The sequence below is a fragment of the Dipodomys spectabilis genome, unplaced genomic scaffold (genome assembly GCF_019054845.1).
Source record: "Dipodomys spectabilis isolate Male_0828 unplaced genomic scaffold, ASM1905484v1 ptg000197l, whole genome shotgun sequence".
NCBI classification, from domain to species: Eukaryota; Metazoa; Chordata; class Mammalia; order Rodentia; family Heteromyidae; genus Dipodomys; species Dipodomys spectabilis.
In genome coordinates, this window is record NW_024870874.1 from 15,858,990 (window position 1) to 15,885,965 (window position 26,976).

At 47.3% G+C, this 26,976-nt stretch overlaps 1 protein-coding gene across 1 annotated transcript; it reads left to right on the forward strand.

Moving 5' to 3' along the window:
* The first annotated feature begins 578 nt into the window (after positions 1 to 578).
* Smo (smoothened, frizzled class receptor) lies at positions 579 to 26,976 on the forward strand. Its single transcript, XM_042695970.1, has 12 exons — positions 579 to 1,395; positions 16,721 to 16,926; positions 17,867 to 18,076; positions 18,310 to 18,482; positions 18,791 to 19,010; positions 19,092 to 19,215; positions 21,075 to 21,167; positions 21,511 to 21,619; positions 22,914 to 23,099; positions 23,777 to 23,925; positions 24,424 to 24,558; positions 25,485 to 26,976. The coding sequence occupies exons 1-12, from the start codon at positions 1,068 to 1,070 to the stop codon at positions 25,916 to 25,918; spliced, it is 2,367 nt and encodes a 788-aa protein (XP_042551904.1). The 5' UTR covers positions 579 to 1,067; the 3' UTR covers positions 25,919 to 26,976.

Below are 26,976 nucleotides of genomic sequence, written 5' to 3' on the forward strand. Positions count from 1 at the left end.
TTCAGACACCTGCTCTCTCAGGTAACAACAGCTGGGACACCTGCTCTGATATTAGTCCTCTCTCACACAGATCCAGAGTTGGATTTGTAGAAATGGGAACTACAATCTCTGGTTCCTCTCCATGGGGATCTGGGCTAAATTGAAAGATTTACCAAAAAAGCAGCGCTGAGCAACTGGGCAAGGATAGGGCGGAGGAATTTCTCATGGACTCTGGGCATGTCTTGTCTCTCCCATCCTAACAGGAGAAATGTCCTGCAAATGACCAAGTCAAACCAGCCTCAGACAGATAAAGTTATAGCTAAAGTCTCTCATAGCAGCTCTGCGCCACGACTTCCACCCATCTCTTTCACCGTGGCGCTGGGCGGTGGCAGGGTGTGTTTGTGTGTGGGGGTGGGGGGCCAAATCTCCCCAACTTTCTTTGGCTCCTCCAGGCTCAAGCTCACGCCCCTCCTCTCTAGCTTCTCCTCCCCTCTTTCTCTCTCTCGCCCAGTCCCTCCCCCAGCCTTGGTGAGGGGGGCCGGGCTTGGCTCCGCCTGGCCCCGTGCATTCCTGAGAGCCAGGCCAGCTAGAGCAACAAAGGAGCGGGGTAGTCGGCGGGGAGAGCTAGGGGGCTGCAGCGCGCTTGGCGGCGGCGGTGGCTGGGCCGCGGGCTGGCCTGGGGGGCGGAGTCGGGGTCCCAGTTCTGCACCCCGGGCAGGCGCGAGGCCTCCGTCGCGGGGCTGGAAGTTAGCTTTAGTGATAGAAGAGGGAATGGAGCTAAGGATTGGGGGCCTAGGGGGCTCCCAGGGCTGAAGACAACTTTCGATTGCCAGGAGAAGGAGTAGGGAGTTGTGCAACCTGGCTCGGGCCTCCGCTGCCCAACATGGGCCCCGGGTTCCAAACTTTGCGAAGTTGGGCGCCAAGGGGCCGGGGCGCGCGGAGCGTCCGGGGGAAGCCGGCCCCGGACTCGTGGGGTACTCAGGTCGCCTGAGTCGCCTCCGTGGCCCCCAGGGTTGTGCGTGTGGCCCGGGGGCTCCGGGGAGCGGGCGGGGGCGCCCGGGGCTTCTGCTGAGTTGGCGAGTTTGGCCATGGCCGCTGCCCGCCCAGCGCGGGGGCCGGAGCTGCAGCTCCTGGGGCTGCTGCTGCTGCTGCTAGAGGGCCTGGGTCGGGGGGCGGCCCTGAGCGGGAACAGGACCGGGCCTGAGTCGCGGATCGGTGGCGGGAACGCGAAGAGGAGCGCGGCGGTAACCGGCCCTCCATCCCTGCTGAGCCACTGCGGCCGGGCCGCCCCCTGCGAGCCACTGCGCTCCAACGTGTGCCTAGGCTCGGCGCTGCCCTACGGGGCCACCTCCACGCTGCTGGCCGGGGACTCGGACTCGCAGGAAGAGGCGCACGGCAAACTCGTGCTCTGGTCGGGTAAGCGCGTAGAACCTGGGTCTGAGATGGGGCGCTGAGATGGTGGGATGGAGATTTTGTTGGAAAGAAAAGGCTGAGGCCTGAACATCGTAGCGGGGGAGCTCCCCCCCCCCCCCAGCCCCCGCTCGGGGCAATTGGAGGAGCAATCTAGAACTTTGGTACTGGAGGGGACTCTCACGATGGGGAAGGGAGGACAAGGAAACTGAGGAAGGCTGTTAGTCACAAAGGGCCTAGACAGGGTGGGTGAGTAAAGAATGGATAGGAGAAATAAGAGGCCCTGAGAAGGGGACTCAGCCACTTTTTAGGCAGAGAGGTTGCACCTTCTACAATCAGAGACCTCTGAATTCAAGGCCATGCTTAGACCTTGAGGAAATTGAAGTTGGGGAGAGGGGAAAAAAAAAGCAGGGGGGGGGGGATAAGGGTAGAATGGATTTAAGTATTTGGAGATTGAAGGTAGTGGCAAGTTTGAGAAATCTGTAAAGGAAAAGAAACCCCCTTATGATGAATTATTAAAAGAAATTATCTGGAAATCTTGATTTAGGAGCTAAGTCTAGACAGAGAACCGTGACTTCAGTCTTGCATTCACAAATTTCAGTTTCCTTGTCCGAAATATGGGAACTCTCATCTATACCGGGGTTCAGGAACAGAGCTGATTCTCATGGTTGTGTGTATGGGGAACATTCAAGCGTGGGCTAGTGAGGGTCAGTGGGTACTTCCACCATACTTGGAAGTCCTTTCCTTGGTGTAGAATAGTGGCAGAGGCAGGAAACTGTAGTCTGAACCCAAGCTGGTAATTCCTTAGCAGTGTGGTAGAGTAGATTATCTCCCCATCTGTCAATCTTTTGGACTAGAGGACTTGAAGGGAGCTGGGGAAGGGAACTGAGTTGCTATTGCTATGCCCAGCTAGTGTGATTTAAATATTTCATTGATTGAAAGGGAGAAGAGCTCTGAGAGCCACCTCCTTTTCACAGGCCTAAGCTATCTCTTGTCATAGCTTCTCTTGGAACTAGTGAGGATTCTAACAGCTGTTTGTCATTGCTAACTGGGCGATCAGAGTGCTCAGCTTTTGCTGAATGTTGATTGGACAAGGCCATAGGTTGGAGGAGAAACTTGGAGGATGGTACCTATGTAGTGGAGCTTCATCCCATGTGGGGACCAAGCTCCAAAGCCAATAGGCTAGGCAGAAACCATGGGGACCAACAGTAGTTTTGAAAAACTCGTAAATCCTACCATATAAGATCTGCAGGATTTTTCACACTTTATGATAGTATCTTTGCATAAATGTGTGACAGTAATGTATGATACACGTGAATGAGTATACATAGGAAATACAATTGTAGTCTTTAAAGTTGCACACCTGTGAAAGATTGAAAGAATGAAAATAAAACATGGGAAGGCAGATTTAGCAAGTTTTCTCTGAGCATCACCTGAAATAAGACTTGAATTTAGGAACCAGCTATATGGAAAAATCTGAATCTCTCAGCGCTAGAACTCATCTAGTTCTGCATTGCTGACATGATGAGAGGGTATTTATTTTGAGGAGTCCCAGGTTGAGTTCCCCTAAGTGAAATGTTTTTGTGATGCTGCCCTCTGTAGCCACCATCAGATGAAGAGGAAGAGGGTGGACCTGTTTCCAGCCCACACTCCTGAGAGCAGCTGCTGGATTGGCATAAGTGGTTTTGGCAAACACATGCACGAATTAGAACCAAATGAAAAGCCAAGGTGTGGTGATGAACACCTGTGATCTCAGCTACTCAGGAGGTAGAGACAAGAGAATCTTGAGACAGAGGCCAGCCCCAGCAAAAATAGCAAGATCTTGTCTCAAAAACAAAATATAAACAAAAGGGCTTGGCATGTAACTCAAGTGGTAGAGTGCTTGCCTAGCATGTACATGGTTCTGGTTTCAATTCTTAGTACTGCAGAAAGAACAACCAAAAAAAAAGAACCATCTGCTGCTTATACAGGTTTAAGCCTCACCAGCTGTCAGAACAAGGTCCTGTGGAGGTGTATCACTGAGTCCAGTGTTGCTAAGTCATTCTGAGCTCTTCTCTGCTGCTGTCCACTGTCCCTTACCCAGTCTTATTCCCCTGTGTGTTTGGTACACTCTGTTCAGTGTTCTGCTTGGTGTTTTGTAAAGCAGGGCCAGAAGCAAGGGTTGGCACTTCCTAGATGAATAAATAGGTGTAGAACCTGAGCCACATACAAGAATCACAGGCTAGCCTTTACTTGGGAGCCCCAGCTAGTGTCTTGTCCTGTTCTGAGTTAGTGATCCTGATTTGTTGTTCAGTGTGGTCAGTGTCAGCTAGCTCTTGTGGGTGTTTTGGAGGGTAAAGGATGAAGATTTAAGTTATCTTCATCTGTAAACTTTTTTTTTGGGGGGGGGGATCATGGGGCTTGAACTCTGGGCCTGGGCACTGTCCCTGAGCTCTTCAGCTCAAGGTGAGCGCTCTACCACTTGAGCCACAATGCCACTTCCAGTTTTCTGGTGGTGTATTGGAGATAAGAGTCTCACGAACCCTGCCTGGGCTGGCTTTGAACCACGATCCTCAGTTCTCAGCCTCTTGAGTAGCTAGGATTGCAGACGTGAACCACTGGTGCCCTACCACCTGTAAACTTTTGAGGGTAGAAACTTGGTCTTCATTTTTTTTTTCCTTCCTGAGCTCAGAGTGCTGAGTGTATAGCCATCCAATCACTTATTCAGCTTCGAATTGAGTGCTAGCTATCTTCCGCATGTTGGGACTGGTTCTGAAGTTGTACATACAGGCATGATCCCTCTGCCACCAAGCGGAGGATGGATAATTAAGCAGGCATTAGTGGTATCTGTGAAAACTACTGTGACATTGTAGGTGTTGAAGGACCCCAGAGGGTTTTGAGGAACAAGGGAGGATTCCCGGAAGAACTGACATTTAACCTGGGACTTGAGAGAGAAGTAATCAAATTACCAAAAGAGGGCTGGGTAGGGAGGAATAAAAAGGGGAAACAGCACGTACAAGGGTTTAGAGGTAAGAGGGTGTGGTGCTTAAAGTATAATAATTGCAGTGGAACTGGATCAAAGCATATGAGGGGTAGAATTGTAGGAGATAAAGGTTGAGAATTAGAAAGTAAAAGGATTCATACCTCATATTAAGTTTGGATGCTATCAGAAAGGATCCATTGAAGGCTTTTAAGCACGAAGAGATGTAATCATACTTGCATCATAGAACAGTCTCTTCAAATGCTATATGATGAAGTTAGTAATAAGGGGCCATGACTAGAGCTCACTCAATCCGTCAGGATGTGGCTGAAATAGTCTGGAAGATGATGGCGTCAGGATTGGAGTAACAACATGGAGGGTTGCATGAATTCCAGAGTATCGGAAAGATTATTGGATGTGGAACATAGATGATCAAGACAACCTAGATTTTTCAGACATTCCTTCCTATTAGGATAAGAATGGTGATGAAGAGATGGGTTTAAGAAGAAAGCATGAGCCGGGCGCTGGTGGCTCACGCCTGTAGTCCTAGCTACTCAGGAGGCTGAGATCTGAGGATCTCGGTTCAAAGCCAGCCTGGGCAGGAGAGACCGTGAGACTCCTATCTCCAATAAACCACCAGAAAACCAGAAGTGGCGCTGTAGCTCAAGTGGTAGAGCGCTCGCCTTGAGCTGAAGAGCTGAGGGACAGCGCCCAGGCCCAGAGTTCAAGCCCCACGACTGACAAAAAAAAAAAAAGAAGAAAGCATGGGCTGGGTGCCAGTGGCTCATCTGTAATCCTATTTACTCAGGAGGCTGAGATCTGAAGATTGCAGTTCAGTGCTAGCCCAGGCAGGAAAGTCTGTGAGACTCTTATTTTCCATTAACCACCAAAAAGCCAAAAGTGGAGATGTGGCTCAAGTGGTAGAGCACTCGCCTTGAGCTGAAGAGCTCAGGGACAGCACCCAGGCCCAGAGTTCAAACCCCACGATGGACAAGTAGTAGAGCACCAGCCTTGGCCAGAAAGCTAAGGGACAGGGCTCAGACCTTGAGTTCAAGCCCCAGTTTGGGCCAAAAAAGAACAGGCTGGGTGCCAGTGACTCACGCCTGTAATCCTAGCTACTCAGGAGGCTGAGATATGAGGATCGCGGTTCAAAGCCAGCCTGGGCAGGAAAGTCTGTGAGACTCTTATCTCCAATTAACTACCAGAGAACTGGAAGTGGCCCTGTGGCTCAAGTGGTAGAGCTGTAGCCTTGAGCTGAAGAGCTCAGGGACAGCGCCCAGGCCCAGAGTTCAAACCCCACGATGGACAGAGACGGGGTGGGGGAGTGGTGAGGACAAGGACAAAGAGGAAGCATAGATTCAATCTTAGCTGTGTGTACTACAGATGCTCATTGCTCATTGGATACCTACGTGGAGATTTCCAAAACATCTAAAACTAGGATGTGCCATAGAGAGGTGGTCACTGTGTGCTTCCCTGGCCCAGATTGCTGAGATTTGGAAGGATGCCATAAGGGAAGTTTACAGCTCAGTTGGTCCAATTTCTAGGTCTCTCTACAAGCCAGATCTCTTGTTTTTCATCTCTGTGGACTTGGGCTTCTTTAGTTACTTAGCATCTCTCCCCATTCCAGCTGGAAATGTCTCCTCCCAGGCATTCCAAGTCGACCAGACAAACATAATATCCAAGGCCATGGTCTGCTGTTTGCCAAATCTGGTTTAATAAATGGGAAGAGAAAGCAAGGAAGAGAGGCCTGAAGCTGGTGAGGGAAAAGGTCCCTGAGAGGCAGCACGTAGGCTTCTGACTGCTGCTCTGCTGTGTGTACATGGGTGTGTGGCTCTGTCACACATTCGGGGCCCAGCCAGGCCCAAAGAGCTGGAAGAGCAGGAAGGAATTTCTTATTTGCCTCTCAGACCTCAAATTGAGAGGTGAGATGAGGAATGTTGTTGGTGAAAGTGAGTAGTATTTAGGAATGATCAGAAAGAATTTCCTTAAAGCTGTTTCCAAATCTGGCTAATGATTAGAATATATATGGAATATATGTGTGTATAATATATACATCTATGTATCTATATATCTGTATTATATATATATGTACTTTTAGACTTTCAACATATATGAAATATATATCTATATGTTATATATTTCCATATATGTGGAACTTCTATACATATTATAGCTATAGACCTATAGGTACATAGGTAAGCTATATATAGATAGATGTATAGATATGTATACTATCTATAGATGTACTATATTTATATATACATATATATACTATATCTATATGGAAAATATATAGAGGAAAAAAAACACTCATAGGTCCAAGCTTTCAATGTTTACTTTCCATTTCTAACCTTTTCATTGCAAAGTGTACTAGGTATATAGAAAATGCATAAAACACAAAGATACTGGGTAAAAGTGACATCTGGATCAAGAGCTTGGCTGTCATTCCCTTTCCCCCTCCTCTGGAGGTAGCCATGGACCTGCTGTTTGGGGTAATCCTTTCCCTTTTTTCCCCCCATCTAGTTTTGCCACCTAATTTTGGAATTTGTATATTTTAGTTTTGCATATGTTTGAACTTCTGAGGTATGGAATCATGTCTTGTTTCTTTTACTCTACTGTATTTGTTAAGATTCACCAATATTATTGTAAACCTTTTTTTTTTTTTTTGGGGGGGTCCGGTCGTGGGGCCTGAACTCTGGGCCTGGGCACTGTCCCTCAGCTCTTCAGCTCAAGGCTAGCGCTCTACCACTTGAGCCACAGCGCCACTTCCGGCTTTTTTCTTTTTGCTTATGTGGTGCTGAGGAATCGAACCCAGGGCCTCAGGCATGCAAGGCAAGCGCTCTACCACTGAGCCAACTTCCCAGCCCTTATTGTAAACTTTTTTAATTGCTGAATTATATTCCCTTGTATGAACATACTATGATTTGTTTATCCATTTTGTTGTTGATTTTGCTCTAAATATGCTTTTGTGTATATCCTGGTTCCACATGGTACACATCTTTTCGGGGCCTATTTAAGGAGTAAAATTACTAGGTAATAGGGCATGCCAAACTATTTGACATCTTATTCCAAAATTTTTCTTTGTCTAAGACCAGGACTCTAACTCAGTATCTGACACTTTCACTCATTGGCTGGAGCTCTACTACCACAGCCACATCTCCAAATCCCCAGGCGGTTTTTTTAAAGTTATTCTACAGAAAAAAAAAAAGTTTAACCCCTCTGTACAGTATCTTTACAAATATATATATATATATATATATATATATATGTGTATATATGTATATATATATATATTTATTCTACCAACTTGTATTCCCATTAGCCTTGTAGAAAGTCATCAGTGGGCTGGGTACCTGTGGGACCAGGTACCTGTGGCTCACACCAATAATCCTAGATACTCAGGAGGTTAAGATCTAAAGATTAAGGTTTGAAGCCAACCCTGGGGCAGTTAAGTCTGTGAGACTTTCAATTAACCATCAAAAAGATGGAAGTGAAGTGTGACTCACGTAAGAGTACCAGCCTTGAGCCAAAAAGCAAAGAACAGTTCCCAGGCCTTGAGTTCAAACCCTTGTACCAGCACAAAAACATCCAAACAAACAAACAAAAATTGTCTAGGTATATAATTTACATTGAGGGGCTGGGAAGGTGGCTCAGTGGTAGAGCGTTTGCCTTGCATGCCTGAGGCCCTGGGTTCGATTCCTCAGCACCACATAAGCAAAAAGAAAAAAGCTGGAAGTGGCGCTGTGGCTCAAGTGGTAGAGCGCTAGCCTTGAGCTGAAGAGCTGAGGGACAGCACCCAGGCCCAGAGTTCAGGCCCCACGACCGGACCCAAAAAAAAAAAAAAGTAAAACACATGATTAAATAGTATGTAGAATTATATATCCAGAATGCCTAAGGAACTCCAAAAACTGAATAGCAGAAAACCATAAAAAATAAAAAATAAATAACCTGCCTTATAAAATGGGTAATAACTATAAATAGACATTTCTGAAAAGAAGACATATGAGACATACATTCATGAACAAGTACACGAAAAGGGCTCAACATCACTAATCATCAGGGAAATACAAATCAAAGCCCAGGAGGAGATACTGCTTCACCCAAATAAGGATGGATAATACCAAAAAGACTAAAGGTGATGAGTGTTGTAATCCTGGCTATTCAGGAGTAGTGTTAGAAGGATTGTGTTTTAAGGCCAGTATGGGTGAAAACACAGTATTCTATCTGGGCTGGGGTGGGGTGGGGGGGACATAAAGGCAAAGTGACTAGGGGAGTAACCCCATTGGTAGATTAATGGAGAGTTCTTGAATTCAATCATTACTATAAAACAAATGAATTAATTAAAGCCAAACGTCTCCAGCCAGTGTTTAAAATTATTTACTTGTGTGTGTGTTTGTGTACCAATATGGTACTGGCATTTAGGGCCCCTTTTTTCTAGTCTGTTATGGGATTTGAACTCAGGGTCTGGGTGCTGTCCCTGAGCTCTCCAGCTCAAGGCTAGTGCTCTACCACTTGAGCACCACTTCTGGATTTCTGGCGGTTCATTGGAGATAAGAGTCTCTTGGACTTTCATGCCCCAACTGGCACCAAACCACAATCCCCAGAGATCTCAGCCTCCTGAATAGCCAGGATTATAGGCGTCCCGTGCCTAGTGCCTTGTGCTCTTGATTGGCTTTTTCTTCTCAAGGCTAGCACTCTACCACTTGAGCCACACCTCCATCCAGTTAGTTCCCCAACTTTTGCTTTTAATGTATCAATTAAAGTTTTTCCCTGAAGTAAAAATGTACATATAGAATCATTAAGGAAACAATCTACTGAAATACACATGTAGGCTAGCTCAATAGAAGAGTTTATGAAGCCCTAGATTCAATTGCCATTAGAGAAGAAATAGCTATCTACTATGGAGAAACAAGTCTTGTTTTTTGTTTTTTGGGTTTTTTTTGGGTCCGGTCGTGGGGCCTGGGCCTGGGAGCTGTCCCCCAGCTCTTCAGCTCAAGGCTAGTGCTCTACCACTTGATCCACAGAGCCACTTCCGGCTTTTTTCTTTTTGCTTATGTGGTGCTGAGGAATCGAACCCAGGGCCTCAAGCATGCAAGGTAAGCACTCTACCACTGAGCCACCTTCTCAGCCCTGAGAAACAAGTCTTGTTTTGCAATACATATGCTTTATTGCCACACTGAATGAGAGTGGTGATGAATATTAACAATATTTTGAAATTTCTGCAACAAAAGTAGCTGATACCATTTGTGATAAGCCACTGGTGTTGCTCACATTAGTGTGCTCTGTTGCTTACATTTATAATTGAATAAGGGCTACATTTTACTTAAGTATAATTTTCTTCTATCCAAGTTCATTGACTTCTAAATTCTAAGAATCCTTGGTGAACCACAGGCTAAGAACCTCTGCTTTATAGTTCTTGAGTAGCTAGTGGAGAATCTAAGCTATTTTTATTTATTTATTTATTTTTATTTATTTATTTAGCCAGTCCTGGGGCCTGGACTCAGGGCCTGGGTGCCGTTCCTGAGCTGCCTCTGCTCAACACTGGTGCTCTACTACTTGAGTCATAGCACCATTTCCAGCCTTTTCTGAGTAGTTTATTGGAGATAAGAATCTCATGGACTTTCCTAATCAGGCTGGCATTAAACCACAGTCCTCAGATCTCAGCCTCCTGATAGCTAGGATTACAGGTAAGAGCCACCAACCTCTGGCTCTCTAAGCTATTCTTAATCCTTTGCATTTGAATATACAAATATTGGTTGGGCCCAGTGCTGGTAGCTCACGCCTGTAATCCTAGCTACTCAGGAGGTTGAGATCTGAGAATTGTGGTTCAAAGCCATCCCCAGGAAGGGAAGTATGTGAGAGTTTTATCTCCAATAAACCAGAAGTGAAAGCCAGAAGTGGTGCTGTGGCTCAAGTGGTAGAGCACTAGCCTTGAGCTGAAGAGCTGAGGACAGCACCCAGGCCTAGAGTTGAAGCCCCACAACTGAACAACAACAACAAAAAAGATGTGTTGGTAACATGGCTCTTGGTAGCTGCTCAGGAGGTTTGAGATCCAAAGTTTAAGGTTTGAAGCTAGCCTGGGCTATCTTCAGTTTATGAAACTCTGACTCCAATTAACCATCCAAAAGTGGGAAGTAGAGCTGTCACTCAAGTAGTACAACATTAACCTTGATTGCAAAAGCCAAGGGACAATGCCCAGACTCTGAGTTCAAGCCCCAGTATCAGCAACAAGCAAATACATAAATAAATAAAATAAAATAGAGTTGGTAGAATGGTGCATGTCTATAATTTCAGCTACTCAGGAGGCTGAGGTAGGAGAATTCTGAGTTCAAGGCCAGCCTGGGTAACATAGCAAGACCTCAACTAAAAATATACAACAACAAAAAAGAGCAAAAGCAATATAAGTAAAGCTGATGTCCCATTTCTCTTTTCATTCTAGTAATTTTTGTATTTCTTTTTCTTTTCTTTTTTTTTTTTTTTTTGGTCGGTCCTGGCGCCTGAACTCTGGGCCTGGGCACTGTTCCTCAGCTCTTCAGCTCAAGGCTAGTGCTCTACCCACATGAGCCACAGCACCACTTCCGGCTTTTTCTGCTTATCTGGTGCTGAAGACTCGAACCCAGGGCCTCATGCATGCAAGGCAAGCACTCTACCACTGAGCCACCTTCCCAGCCCTAATTTTTGTATTTCTGTATTTTTTTTGGGGGGGGGGTCCGGTCGTGGGGCCTGAACTCTGGACCTGGGCGCTGTCCCTTAGTTCTTCAGCTCAAGGCTAACGCTCTACCACTTGAGCCACAGCGCCACTTCTGGCTTTTTTCTTTTTGCTTATGTGGTGCTGAGGAATCGAACCCAGGGCCTCATGCATGCAAGGCAAGCGCTCTACCACTGAGCCACCTTCCCAGCCCCTCTATAATTTGTTTTATGCTTGCTTGCTTTTAAGTAGGTGGTGCGTGCACATAGTATAAAATTCAAAAGGAACAAAAGTGAATTTCTAGTCAACTCAGCTATGTATTTCTCATCAGAGGTAAACACCAATACTTATTTTCATGTATTCTTTTTTTTTTTTGTCGGTCGTGGGGCTTGAACTCTGGGCCTGGGCACTGTCCCTCAGCTCTTCAGCTCAAGGCGAGCGCTCTACCACTTGAGCTACAGCACCACTTCCGGTTTTCTGGTGGTTTATTGGAGATAGGAGTCTCATGGTCTCTCCTTCCCGGGTTGGCTTTGAACCGTGATCCTCAGATCTCAGCCTCCTGAGTAGCTAGGATTACAGGCATGAGCCACCAGCGCCCGGCTTCATGTATTCTTTTTAGAGACACCCAATCTGTGTCCATCTGTACATGTGTCATTAGTCTTTCCTCCACTTCCAGCAAGTACCATGCTCTACTCAGCTGTGTCCACTTAATAATGCATATTGAACAATATTCCATTTCCATGCCTGTAATTCAACCTTAATATTGTGTGTATAATGCATGTGCACATTGGTGCACACATGTGTGCATATATATTGAACCTAGCACTTGCTTTTGAATTGTGCTTCTGGCCCTTAATGAATGTTATATATTATAGCAAATCTCCTTTTGATGGATATGACTTAGCTGTTTTCAGTCTTTTACTATTGCAGATGATGCTGCAATGAATAATCTTATATATTATCTTTGGGAACAGGTATACATTTTCCCCCCGTCGGTCGTAGGGCTTGAACTGTGGGCTAGGCTTTGGCACTGTCCCTCAGCTCTTCAGCTCAAGGCTAGCATTCTAGCACTTGAGCCACGGTGCCACTTTTGGCTTTTTCTGTTTATATGGTGCTGAGGAATCAAACCCAGGACCTCATGCATGTGAGGCAAGCACTCTACCACTGAACTACCTTCCCAGCCCAATGTATACAATTTTTTTTTAATAGATCCTGCTAAGTGCTATCCATAGGAAGTTATCGACACTTATTCCTACCAGCGCTAAGTGTCAGATTGCCCCCATACTGCTGACAATATGGTATTTTCAGATGTTTTCATATTTATCGTTCTAAAGAGTTACAAGTTATCTCTTTTATGGTTTTACTTTGCATTTGTCTTGTTAAGAATGAGGCTAAGCATCTCTGTTTTTGGTGCTGGGACTGGGGCTGGGGCTTGAACTCAGGGCCTGGATGCTGTCTTGGGGCTTTTTTTGCTCAGTGCTAGATTTTGTTGGTCTATTGGAGGTAAGAGTCTTGTGAACTTTTCTGGCTGAGCTAGCTTCAAATTGCAATCCTCAGACCACAGACGGCAGCCTCCTGAGTAACTATGATTACAGCGCCCAACTTGCTCTCTATGATTTTAAAGACCATTTCCATTTCCTCTGAGTGATACATCGCCTTTGGACCGTAGTTCTATAACTTTAACCATTTCTCATTGCTTTGGAAGAGATTTATATATGTAAGGAGAGTGACTACCTGTGATACGTATTAGAAATATATTTTCTAGGTATACGTTTTTCTTATGATTTTGTTTGCTTTTTACTTTACTGAACTTCGTAAAAAAATATTATTCTACAGCCTCTAGGTTGTGTTTTTAAAGGCCTTTCTTGCTCCAAGGTTTTTTTAATTTATATTTTATTTTTTTATTTTTGTCAATCATGGGGCTTGAACTCTGGGCCTGGGCGCTGTCCCTCAGCTTTTCAGCTCAAGACTAGCACTTTACCACTTGAGCCACAGCACCACTTCTGGTTTTCTGGTGGCTTACTGGAAGTAAGAGTCTCATAGACTTTCCTGCCCAGGCTGGCTTTGAACTGCAATCCTCAGATCTCAGTCTCCTGAGTAGCTAGGATTATAGGCGTAAGCCACCAGCGCCTGGCTCACTCCATGTTTTAAAAATAATTTTCTATTTTTTCTTCTAGCACTTTAACTTTTTAAAATATTATAGTTAGTTTTGATCCATTTGGAATTTTCTTTTATGGAAGAAACAGAGTACAAATTCAACATTTTTCCCCCTAAATAGCTCACTTTTTTTTTTTTTTTTTTGCCAGCCCTGGAGCTTGAACTCAGGGCCTGGGCATTGTCCCTGAACTTCTTTTTGCTCAAGGATAGCACTCTACCGCTTGAGCCACAGCGACACTTCTGGCTTTTTCTGATTATGTGGTACTGAGGAATCGAACCCAGGGCTTCATGCATGCTAGGCAAACACTCTACCACTAAGCCACATTCCCATCTCTTGTTTTTTTTTTTAATTAATAATCTGCAGCTCCCAGTGGCTCATGCCCATAACCCTATCTACTCAGCTGAGAGTTGAGGATTGTAGTTTGAAGCCAGCTTGGGCTGGAAAGTCCATGAGACTCTTACCTCCATTTAAGCACCAAAAAAAAGCAAGAAGTAAAGCTGAGGCTCAAGTAGGCAAAAAGCTTAGAGACAACGCCAACGCCCTGAATTCAAGCCCTAGGACCAGCACCAAAATAAATAAATAAATAAATAATAATAATCTTATTCCTCTTGGAGACTTGATTAATTAGTTAATTAAGTGGAACTGGAACTGGCTGTTGAACTCCTGACCCCAAGTGTGCTAGACTAGTACTGTACTGAAGCCATGCCTCCCAGACCTTTTATTTACAGTTTCTTTAGTTGGTTTTTGAGATTGGGTCTCACCATGTAGCCCAGGCTAGTCTTGAACTCAGGATCCTCCTGCTTCTGCCTCTAGAGTACTGGGATTCTGTGTGTACTACCACACGTTCTATATTTTATTTTTGAGTCAGGATCTCACTTAACTTTGCTCAGTCTGACCTCAAATTCTCAATCCTCTTGCTTCAGCCTAGAAAGTAGCTGGGCTTAGAGGTATGTATCACAATACCCATATATGAAGATTAAAATATGAAACAGGATATTTAAAGTGTTGAAGAGGGCCAGGTGCTGGTGGCTCATGCCTGTAATCTTAACTAATCAGGAAGCTGAGATCTGAGGATGGAGGTTCAATGCCAGTCCCAGCAGGAAAGTCTGTGAGACTCTTATCTCCAATTAACCACCAGAAAACGAGAAGTGGAGCTGTGGCTCAGAGTGGTAAAGTGCTAGCCTTGAGCAAAAAAATCTCAGGGACATCAATCAGCCCTGATTTCAAGAGCCATGACCAACAAAAAATAAAAAATAATGTTGCAGATGGTTAGAGGCATGGCTCAGTGGTAGATCACCTGCCTAATAAGTCTAAGGTTGAAAAGAGAGAGAGAGAGAGAGAGAGAGAACAGAGAGAGAATGAGAGAATAATAAAATCCAAAAAAATAGCATTTTAATCAATTAACTACCTGGAGCCCCTCTAGAATACATTTTACTCTAGAGAGCTCCTCCCTCCAATATTTTCAATGTGCTATTTAATAACTTCAGTAAATTTCACATTGCCTATTTTCCTACTTTTATGCATTTAGACAAGTGCTTATAGTCATAACTAGCTACCATTTGAAGACAGAACAGTCTCTCACCGTGGTGTACCGATTCCCTGACTTCCAGTGATTCAACTTAAACAATTGTTTTGTGTGTCTTAAGGATGGTGCAAAGGCAACATACGTTCAATAGAAATTTTGCTTCGAAGTTTGAATTTGGATCTCTTCCCAGGCTAGTGATATGTAATTTAATCTCTCCACATTACTGGGCAGTGGTCATGAACCTCAGTTCCCAGTCTGCTGCTCCATCATGCTCCCTAGTGTGCTGTGTTGCTAAGCTAGGATGCTCAGTAATTGGGGTGTTTGAGTGCATTTCCCATCTAGAATTCTTTCACTTCATGGTGGATTGATGGAGGCACAATCACCTTATAAGACAAGGAACATCGCACCCTCTCCTTTTACCCTGGCCTTGGCCCCTGCTGATCTTTCCACCCAGATCACCCACTCAGAATTTCCAGGACAGGGATTTTCCATCTAGGGGCTATAGGTTGTCCAGGTGGTTCTGAGGTGAGTTGGGTGGGAACTGTTGTCTGAGGTTATTTCTGCATAACTGGGAGGAACTTGCTTGTCACCCGGAAGTAGACTCAGAGCTACCATGTTGAAACTAGGCCTCAGACTAGTGATAACAGCTAGCCTTTCCCAAGGAACTTACTACCTCATAGGTGGGATGAGCACAGTGAATGTGGTGTCTCTTATTTTTCATAACACTGTCATGGGTAAATCTACCATCCTGATACCACAGAAGAGGAGACTGAGGCCAGAGGTAGAGATTTAGGACCTTGCTCAAGACAACACAGCCACAATATAGACCCACACAGGCTAATTGAAAACCCCATGCTTCTTATTCTCCATCGTCTCCCTGGAAAAAGGCTGTTTCTCACTTGCATGACAGCAGGATATTGATCCATGCTGGCTTTCATATCCTGATCCAACGTCTCACCTGGGATACAGGTGTCACAGTGGCTCTGTAGGGATTATGGAAAGAGAGCAGAGTGAACCCAGCTATTGGATGGAGGAAGGTAGAGGTTTGGGCTGGGGAAGGGGTGCTGGGAGACCCCTTTGAGTTTCTGTCTGCTGACAACATCTCTCCTCCCTCTGCACTGGCTGCAGCCTCCTCTGTTTCTCCCCACCTGATCTCCCGTTTCTTCCTCTGCATCTGGAGTTCCTGGCTCCCCTGACTACCTCTTAAGTCCTCACCTCTTCTCTCTCTACTCCAGTTTGGTAAGAGGAGCAAGGGTTTGGAGGGCTGGTTCTAGTGAGTGGGCCCAGGGAGGGGGTCTCATAGCCCTCCTGGCCCTGGAAGAGAAAGGCCTGTAGAAGGGTTTAAAAGAGCTGGGCACTAGTGGGTCCTGTCTCCAATCCTAGCTACTCTGGAGGCTGAGATCTGAAATTGAGGTTCAGAGCCATCCCAGGCAGTAAAGCCCATGACGTTCTTATCTCCAATTAAGCACCAAAAGGCCAGAAGTAGAGATATGGCGCAAATGGTAGAGCATAAGCATTGAGTGAAAAAGCTAAGGGACAGCACCCACACCCTGGGTTCAAGCCCCGATACTGGAATAACAACAATAAAACAAAACAACAAAAAACAGCCCCAGTGTCCAGCCAGAAGCTTCTCTTAAGGTCCTCTTCCCTCCACCAGCCCTGCATAGGTGGGGGGAACATTTTTGGTACTCACAGCAAGTTAGGTTCTATGGGTATTTGGTGGGTGGGCTTTAGAGAGGTGAAGTGGCCTGCATTGCATGGGGCAGCCCTATAGCACACAGACATGTCCTGCCCTAGTTCAAGCCCCACGACCGACAAAAAAAAAGTACCAGAAATGCCCTGCCCGGTCCTGTTGAGAAACATTGTGCCCAACGATTGTGAGCAGTAGCACCTGTCCTGCCATGTAGAAGAGAGCTAGGGGATAGGGGATAGCCACTCCAGTGGGTCAAACGGGGAGGGGTTTTCACTGCAATATCCCCACACTGTCATCCCCACCCACAGGCCTCAGGAATGCCCCCCGCTGCTGGGCAGTGATCCAGCCCCTGCTGTGTGCTGTGTACATGCCCAAGTGTGAGAATGACCGAGTGGAGCTGCCCAGCCGCACCCTGTGCCAGGCCACCCGAGGCCCTTGTGCCATCGTGGAGAGGGAGCGGGGCTGGCCAGACTTCCTGCGATGTACCCCTGACCACTTTCCTGAAGGCTGCCCGGTGAGTGCTCTGAGGGGTAACGTCTGGTGGACTAGCCTGACATGAGGCAGGGATCTGCTGGGATACAGAGAGATTAGCACCTTCACTTCTGGTGACCTTAAATCTATGGTGATCCATGAGCTATAAGACCAGCAGCTCACTGGCTGGCCTCTGTCTCTCAAGGGTTCTCAACTCACCCAAGAAAACATTCCAGCAAACACTTTTTGAGCACCTACTCTGTTAGGTGTTAGGATGCCACAGGAGTCATGGATTGATAAAAACTTGCCTTCAGGGACTTTATCATTCATGTAAAGGTCAAGGCATAGAATAAGAAACAGCAGGAGACACCAAGATTGGGAGGGGGGGGGGTAGGAGGAGATAGAAGTAGAGGAAGAAGAATATCTAGTCTGCCTGGGAAAAGAGAGATCTGAAACAGTAATAGCAAGAATAGAAATGATAGTAAAAATACAGACTATAATTCACCACCCACAAAATAGCATTATAAGCACTATACATCTATCTATTTATTTATCTGATCCTTAGACTCTACCTAAAGGTAAATAAGACTTTCTCATTGATGAGGAAACAAGCTGGTTGCCAGTGGTTCACACCTGTGATCTTAGCTACTCAGGAAGCTGAAATCAGTTCAAAGCCAGTCCAGGGAGACAAATTTGAGACTCTTATGTCCAATTAACCAGAAATGGAGCTGTGGTTCAAGTGACAAAGTGCCAATCTTGAATGGAAAAGCTAAGTGAGAGTACAAGACCGTGAATTTAATCCCCCTGCACTCACAAAGATGGGGAACCTGAGGTACAGAGAAGTCAAATCATTAGCTCAAGGTTGCATAACCAAGTCTGATGGGGTTCTGCTCACCAGAAACTGCTTCCCCTTTCCTGAATAAGTGGCCAGCCATGAGTTACCTCTCCCCTTGCCATTTCCTTCTCCCCTCCCTTGGTGGCAGAATGAGGTACAGAACATAAAGTTCAACAGTTCGGGTCAGTGCGAAGCGCCCTTGGTGCGGACAGACAACCCCAAGAGCTGGTACGAGGATGTGGAGGGCTGTGGGATCCAGTGCCAGAATCCTCTCTTCACCGAGGCGGAGCACCAAGACATGCACAGCTACATCGCAGCCTTTGGCGCTGTCACCGGCCTCTGCACGCTCTTCACCCTGGTCAGCGACAGGGAGAGGGACAACGACAGGGAAAGAATGGGCGGATCCCATTGCCTGGACAGCTGGGAGCCAGATTGTTAGCACAAGGCTAGGCTCTGGAGGGGTGTGACTCAATAGGTTTGTTGCGGGAGGGGGGGGGGGGTGTCTCAGAGAAGGTCATGATGGAAGCATTTGAGGTTCAGATCAGGTGCAGCAGCAGCAGAACAATCCTTACCTCTCTAACTCTCTTGCAGGCCACCTTTGTGGCTGACTGGAGGAACTCGAATCGATACCCTGCTGTTATTCTCTTCTATGTCAACGCTTGTTTCTTCGTGGGCAGCATTGGCTGGCTGGCCCAGTTCATGGATGGTGCCCGCCGGGAGATTGTCTGCCGTGCAGATGGTACCATGAGGCTTGGGGAGCCCACGTAAGCATCTTGGAAGGAAGGCTATAATAGGCCTTTGCCACAAAATGGGCAGGTTGGAATTACCAGTTGGATTTCAGGGTGGGATTCAGCCCTGTCTTATTGTTCCAAGGCCTCTTGTCTTGAGACCTTGGCCTCAGCCTCAGGACCTCCATTGCTTGCATTTTATTGTGAGGCCCAGCTTCAGCAGCCTCGCCCAGTCCTGACTCCTGAGCTCTCCTCCAGACCTTACCAGACAGCAAGATTTGGTAGCGGCAGTGCAAAGTGACCTCCTACCCAACAAATGGCATCCCCCCCCCATGTCTACACAGCTCCAATGAGACCCTGTCCTGCGTTATCATCTTTGTCATCGTGTACTACGCCCTGATGGCTGGCGTGGTGTGGTTTGTGGTTCTCACCTATGCCTGGCACACCTCCTTCAAAGCCCTAGGCACTACCTACCAGCCTCTCTCAGGCAAGACCTCCTACTTCCACCTGCTCACGTGGTCACTTCCCTTCGTCCTGACTGTGGCAATCCTTGCTGTGGCCCAGGTATAGTGACTGGTAGGGGGCTGAGGGCCTAAGTGGGGTGGCGTTGGTGGACAAGGCCAATAACTGACTCTCCTGCCACAGGTGGATGGGGACTCCGTGAGTGGCATCTGTTTTGTGGGGTATAAGAACTACCGCTACCGCGCTGGCTTTGTGTTAGCTCCAATCGGCCTGGTGCTCATTGTAGGTGGCTACTTCCTCATCCGAGGTGAGTGGGTAACACGAGGTACTGGGCACACCATGGGTAACACGGTGTGCTGGGCACACCGTGGAAGTAGGAATGAGAGCTGCCAGCTCGGCTTGCCTCCATACTGAGACAGCAGCCAGCTTGGTCAGGATCTTGATGCCACATAGAAGATGGTTATCCTCACCTAGCTACTCAGGAGGCTGAGAACTGAAGATTGTAGTTTTTGGCCAGCCTGGGCAGGAAAGTCTGTGCTACTCTGGTCTCCAATTAAGCAGCCAAAAGCTAGAAGTGGAGCTGTGGTTCAAGTGGTAGAGCACCAGTCTTGAGCAAAAAAGCTAAGAAACAAGTTCAAGCCCCAGTACTGGCGCAAAAATAAATTGAAAAGTAAATAAATATACAAATAAAAGAAGGTGACCCTCTAGGCAGATGCAGTGGCACAAGTGCTTGCTATGGGACAGAATCTTTGTGCAGGCCAGAAAAGATACAGTTCCATCTTCCAAAGCCAGGGCTTCTGGTTCATTGAGTGGAGCTCAAGCAGGATTCCTGCACTGTCATCCCTTGGCAGGGTGCACTTCTGTGATGAACACTGGGTAACTTTTTCTGTCCTCATGGTAAGGGTATATATACTGTCAATCTTCTAGAGCTTGCTTTCTACCTCCTTCCTACCCCCCAATATATACAAACGGTTTCTACAACATGCACAGATTTATTGGTCTCTAATTTCCCTTTCTCAATCTGCTACCCTAAGATAAGCTTTGGTATCATGGCTCATTTTCACTGGGTTTTCTTTGTCGGTTTCAGTTTTTCCCCCTCCACCATCCGCCTTCTTTTCTCCTTTCTGGCAGAATGTCAGTCGCTGATGCATGCTTTATGTCTGTGCTGTCCCACACACAGCCACTAGCCACGTGCATGGAAACTAGTTCAAACTGAGATGTAGTATACGTGTAAAATACACACTATCTCAAAGACTACATCACAAAATAAGAATAGTTGAATATAGCTCATTTATAACTTACGATATGGATTACATGGTGTTTTCTTTTCTTTTTTTTTAGGGGGGGGTCCAGTCGTGGGGCTTGAACTCTGGGCCTGGGCGCTGTCCCTCAGCTCTTCAGCTCAAGGCTAGCGCTCTACCACTTGAGCCACAGCGCCACTTCCAGCTTTTTTCTTTTTGCTTATGTGGTGTTGAGGAATCGAACCCAGAGCCTCATGCATGCAAGGCAAGCGCTCTACCACTGAGCCACCTTCCCAGCCCCTTTTTCTTTTTTTTTTGTCCAAGACTAAGACTCGAACTTGGTACCTGATGCTTTTGCTTATTGGCTAGCACTCTATCAATTGAGCCATGCTTCCAACCCCAACCCCCAAAGGGTTGATTTCTTTTTTTTTTTTAATGTTGGAATGATTATATTTCAGATATGTTAAGTTTATAAAAAATATGTTGAAATTAATTTTGTTTCTTTTTTAATATGGCTACTAAAATTTTGAGATATGTCTGTTGGACAGTGCTATTTCCAATGATCCTTTTTAGGCTTTTTCTATCAGAACAGCTTTGACCTGGCTGTCTTACTTAGAGGCACCCAGATGATGCCCAGCTTTCTCTTTCTCTTTCCCCTTCCTCTTTCCCCACCCTCTCTCCCTTTTTTCCCCTCTCCCTCTCTCTGTCTCTCTCCTTTCTTTGGACTCTGTTGCAGTTGCCTGAGCCCATGATAGCCTTGCCACCAGCTGCTGCCTCATTCTCCAGTGTCTCTAGTCCCCCCCAAGTCAGCACAGATATAGTCAGACCCAGGACTCCATGGGCCATGGGACCCTGCTCCCCGTATCCATCCCTCCCAGGAGAGTGGCCTCACCCCTGCTAATGTCTGAGGTCCCCTTCTGTTCAGGAGTCATGACTTTGTTCTCCATCAAGAGCAACCACCCTGGGCTGCTGAGCGAGAAGGCTGCCAGCAAGATCAATGAGACCATGCTGCGTCTGGGTGAGTGGACCCACAGGACTCTAGTTTGAGGTCCTGGTCAGCCCAATATCGTATGGTACTGTGACTCTAGGACAGGCCCAGGCTGCAGAAAACCATGGGAAAAGGACAAGGTGTAAGTGTGGGGGGTGGCAGCTCAGAAGCAAAGGACCTTCTCAAGTGAAGAATCTAGGTTCATGTGGACACTGCTTCCACAGGCCCATCTCCTCCACGTGGGCCACTTGTGGTTGCCTCCAGGCCCTTCTGCCCCTTCTGCCTGGCTGGACTCACCCCAAGGACAGATGCCTTTCTCCCCACTGCTGCTAGAGTATCTGTGATTGGTAATGTCCCATCCTGACCTCCACAGGTATTTTTGGCTTCCTGGCCTTCGGCTTTGTGCTTATCACCTTCAGCTGCCACTTCTATGACTTTTTTAACCAGGCTGAATGGGAGCGCAGCTTCCGGGACTACGTGTTGTGAGTGAGGGGCCCGGGGCTTGGAGGTGGCAGGGGAGGGAGTTGGAAGACAGCACCATCTCTGCTGCGTCCCAGAGGTTGGCTGGGTCCCTGCCTTAGATGATGCTCATAATGTCTAGTCCAAGATATCAGCAGCTTTGTACCTTGCCAAATGTGGCAAACAGCCTCTGAGTCCCTGTTCGAGTTTCCCCTTAAGAAGCCAGATCATGCTTTGGCTCCTCTGACTTTAGGCCCGCCACAGAAGTTGTGCTGTCTCTAATTCTGTGCACTTTCCATAGAACTCTCTGGATTCCTACACAGAAGTCGTTATCTCTCTATGATATATATGCTTATATATGATATATCTATGCTTAGATTTGCTATTTTTGCCTGTGCTTTTCTGTGTCCTGAGGATGAATAGGAGAAAAAGGCATCTCAACTGCTGGAAGAAAAGCAGTGTCTACAACCAAGAGTAGCAGTTTAAATAATCCTAACTAATCCAGGGTTCCTAGGACTAGCTACTCAGAATGCTGAGATTTGAGGATCATAGTTTGAAGCCAGCCTGGGCAGGAAAGTCCATAAAACTCTTATCTCCAATTAAAGCCAGAAGTGGAGGTATGGCTCAAGTGATAGAATGCTAGTGATAGTGCCTAGGTCCTGAGTTCAAGCTCTTGTACTGGTGTGTGCACGTGCCACACACACACACACACACACACACTTGCACTGACTGCTTAAAGCTCATTCCACTCTGGGAAGCTTTAACCCACAGCGCTGCTGGGTCCCTGTTCCCTAGATTTAATGTCATTGTCTGAAGTGAGGCCTAGACAACCCAAGCTCATAAAAGCTCTCCAAGTGAAAGTCAGGCATCGGTGGCTCACACGTGTAATTCTAGCTACTCAGGAGGCTGAGATCTGAGGATCACAATTCCAAAGCCAGCCCAGACAAGAAAATCCATATCTCCAATTACCTACCCCCCAAAAAAAACAAAGCCAGAAATGGAGTTGTGCTCAAGTGGTAGAATGCTAGCCTTTAGCACAAAACTTCAGAGACAACACCCAGGCCCTGAGTTTAAGCCCCAGGACTGGCATACACATAACCAAACTCCCCAGGTTAGTTCTGGGAGGGGCTGGGGCTATAGTTTATAAACCCTGGGTTTGATTCCTACTACCAAAAGAAATCAACAACAACAAAAAGAAAACCAAAGAGTCCCATGAAAATTACACAGTGGGCCCAGTTCCTTCTAGTCTTTGGATTACCAGTGTGGTACCTTCCCATTAGACTTAGAAAACCTCCTGTCTATCATCCCTCAACATAGGTGCCAGGCTAATGTGACCATTGGGCTGCCCACCAAAAAACCCATCCCTGATTGTGAGATCAAAAATCGTCCCAGCCTCTTGGTGGAGAAGATCAACCTGTTTGCCATGTTTGGAACCGGCATTGCCATGAGCACCTGGGTCTGGACCAAAGCCACACTGCTCATCTGGAGGCGCACCTGGTGCAGGTGGGCCAGCAGCCAACTTGTCCTGTCCCTCTCATCTTACTGTCAGCCTCAGGTGGCTGCCTCTACGTTTTGTCTAGTCTTACCTTCAACAACTCAGCTACTTAAGGCTGGGTTTGCCAGAGCACTGCATTGAGCTGCCAGAGGCTGTCTTCTTGGTGATTCACCATTGCCCCCTGGTGATGGTTTCTGCCCTCTGGAGGACTGGGTCTAGGCCAAATGCTGGACCAGCTGGGAGCATCTGAGAGCAAATGCTTGAGAATTAAGCATACGGGAACTCTGCACTCTACGTTCACGTCTTTGTAGGGAAGACCTCTCCTCCTCAGAGTCCTCAAGAGACTTTGCCAGGGCTGGGAAGGTGGCTCAGTGGTAGAGCGCTTGCTTTGCATGCATGAGGCCCTGGGTTCGATTCCTCAGCACCACATAAGCAGAAAATAAAAAAGCCAGAAGTGGTGCTATGGCTCAAGTGGTAGAGCGCTAGCCTTGAGCTGAAGAGCTGAGGGACAGTGCCCAGGCCCAGAGTTCAGTCCCCACTTCCTGACCAAAAAAAGAAAAAGAGACTTTGCCAGACAGCCCATTGAGCTCCCAGTCCAGGAGGGAGTGGAATCCTACATTTTCCACCAGAGTTGATGAGACATAGCTGCTCCTCTACTTCCTATTCTGACATTTCCTGTTCTCAGGTTGACCGGGCAAAGTGACGATGAGCCCAAACGGATCAAGAAGAGCAAGATGATTGCCAAGGCCTTCTCAAAGCGGAGGGAGCTGCTGCAGAACCCAGGCCAGGAGCTCTCCTTCAGCATGCACACGGTCTCCCATGATGGGCCAGTGGGTGAGTCTCAGCCCCAGTCCTAGCCCCAGCCCAAGCCCTGGTCCTCCATGGTGTAGAGCTCATTCCCTTCCAGGGGATGGCCTCCTTGGCTGACTGAGGAATAAAGCACTGCCTCTATGCACTCACACACTTTGTTCTCCAGGCCCCCACCTCCTCTTGCTGGTGGGGGGAGGGGGGCACTCTTGTTTCTATCCGTGGGTCTGCATGCTGTTACTTTAGATCTATGAGGATTCTGTTCCCTCCATTCTCTGCCTCTCCAGTTGTTTTTTGGGGGTCAGAAGGAGTCGTGATCCCAGGCTTAATTTCTGGTCTCTAGTTAGGCTTTTTAGGGAACAGAGGCTGATCACCTCAGATTCTGAAGCATAGAGATCACTGGTTACTGGCTGAGCTCTCTCTATCAAGGACTAGCTTAGGAAGATGAACAGGGCTACATAAAGGAGGATGTGCCAGAAGGGGCTAGGAAGTCACTACTTTTTTTCTTTCTTATCATTCTCTAAGCGGGTTTGGCGTTTGACCTCAATGAGCCTTCAGCTGATGTTTCCTCTGCCTGGGCCCAGCATGTTACCAAAATGGTAGCTCGGAGAGGAGCCATACTGCCCCAAGATGTATCTGTTACTCCTGTGGCAACTCCAGGTATGAGGGTTCAGGTTTCTGTAGAAAAGTGGAGAACCCAGAGACTACAGTTCCTGGCACTGAAGTGCTGGGGCTGCTAGAGGTGGAGGAGGAAGGAAAGGACCTAGAGGCTCTGAAGTGTGGGGCTGAGGCCCAGGTTGTCTATAGAGTGGAGTCCAGGCTCAACAATAGAAGTTCTGGGGGCTGGGAAGGTGGTTCAGTGGTAGAATGCTTGCCTTGCATGCATGAGGTCCTGGGTTCGATTCCTCAGCACCACATAAGCAGAAAATAAAAAAGCCAGAAGTGGTGCTATGGCTCAAGTGGTAGAGCGCTAGCCTTGAGCTGAAGAGCTGAGGGACAGCGCTCAGGCCCAGAGTTCAGGCCCCATGACCGACAAAAAAAAAAAAAAAAAAGAATAAAAGGTCTGGGCTGGGCACTGGTGTAATCCTAGCTACTCAGGAGGCTGAGATCTGAGGATCACATTTCATAGCCAGCCCAGACAGGAAAGTCTGTGAGACTCTTACCTCCAATAAACTGCTAAAAAATCAGAATGGCACTTTTGCTCAAGCAGTAAAGCGCTCACCTTGAGCTGAAGAGCGCAGGGACAGCGCCCAAGCCCAGAGTTCAAGCTCCACGACCGACCAAAAAAAAAAAAAAGGTCTGGGAGCAGGTGGGTGACTCCTATATTCTAGCTATTCAGGAAGCTGAGATAGGAAGATCACAGTTCAAAGCTAGCCCCAGCAGAAAAAGCTGGAAGTGAAGATGTGGCTCAAGTGGCAATGTGCCAACTTTGAGAGAAAAAAAAAAAAAAAAAGCTCAGGGATACTGCCTAGGCCCTGAGTTCAAGTCCCAGTACTGGCACCAAAAGAATAAAAGAATAAAAATCCTGGGGAGGGAAGAATGGTGGCAAAGAGGCTCAGGTCTCAGGCTGTGTGCTTTTGTGTCAGTGCCCCCAGAGGAACAAGCCAACCTGTGGCTGGTTGAGGCAGAGATCTCCCCAGAACTGGAGAAGCGCTTGGGCCGGAAGAAGAAGCGGAGGAAGAGGAAGAAAGAGGTGTGCCCCCTGGTGGCAGCTTCCGAGCTTCCTGCCCCTACCCCTGCTCCTGCCACCAGTGCCGTTCCTCGGCTGCCTCAGCTGCCCCGGCAGAAGTGTCTGGTGGCAGCGGGGGCTTGGGGAGCTGGGGAATCCTGCCGACAGGGAGCCTGGACCCTGGTCTCCAACCCCTTCTGCCCAGAGCCCAGTTCCCATCAGGATCCATTCCTCCCCAGTGCTCCAGCTCCAATGGCCTGGGCTCAGGGCCGCCGCCAGGGGCTGGGGCCTATCCACTCCCGCACCAACCTAATGGAGGCAGAGCTCATGGATGCAGACTCAGACTTCTGAACCTTAGTAGCAGGACCTGGGACAGGAAAGAGGAACACACACCATCCTGAGGCTCTTCTTCCTCTCCTGAGGGTCTTCCCTGGGTTCTCATCTTCCAGAGAACCTGTGGGCCATGTGCCCTCTTTGGGATAGTTCTGTATGTGTGGCTCAAGCAGCAGGACTACAGGAAAGAGCTGAATATCACTGGTAGGCCTCCTACTAGCTGCAGCAGGGCCCTAGAACTTGTATCTTCATTTCTACCCCAACAGCTGGCGGCATCAGTCTCCAGCAGAGCTTGTGGTGGGTGGAAATAGCAGAGACAGGGATGATGGTACAAAGGGGACTGTGGTGGCCATGTCTGGCAGAGAAGAGCTGGCTGCTCTTTTCTGTGCCAAAGGGTGCCCTTTCCTGGTACTCTCAGACCAAAAGTGTTTTTTTGTATTGTTTGTTGTCTAAATGAGGACAGGACTCCCTTCTTCCTCTTCCTGGTGGTTGTGATGTTGGAAGTGATAGTGGCTGTGACCTCTGTTAACAGATGACTCTACCCAAACCCATCCTCTGTTTTCCCAAATTCTCCCCATTACCCATCTCAGTTCCTACTTCTTGTTCATTGATTAGGACCCAAATCTATAGTACACACACACACACACACACACACACACACACACACACACACACACCTACACCTCCCTTGCTGCTGAGTTCCATCTCCAGGTTAGAGATTAGTTCAGCTATGACCTGTTGGGATAGAAGCATGGAGTACCAGGAGCTTTGGCCTTGGAGAGTCATGTGTTTGGGGGAGCTTCTGAGCCTCTGAATCATGGGTTATGTATCTTTTCCTCATATTCATGCAGCAAGGATGATCCTCTGATTTGAGGGACTACCCTGAAAAGCTGCTGTAGCTTTAGCCAGGCAAGAAAGTTTCTTTCAACTTCTACAACTGGTGGGAGAGGAAACTCTCCACCTTTCATAACTTCTGTGTGTCCAGAACTCCACATTCAAGAACCAAACAGCAGGAAATCTTAGGAGCTGGCTGGGTTCTGGGTCATGAGTGGGGATGGGGGAGAAGAAATATAAAC

Coding starts and splice junctions, on each gene's coding strand:
- Smo (XM_042695970.1), top strand. CDS start 1,068: ATGGCCGCTGCCCGCCCAGCGCGGGGGCCGGAGCTGCAGCTCCTGGGG. Junction 21,168..21,510: donor TGAGACCATGCTGCGTCTGG/GTGAGTGGACCC, acceptor TGACCTCCACAG/GTATTTTTGGCTTCCTGGCC. Junction 23,926..24,423: donor CTCCCATGATGGGCCAGTGG/GTGAGTCTCAGC, acceptor TCATTCTCTAAG/CGGGTTTGGCGTTTGACCTC.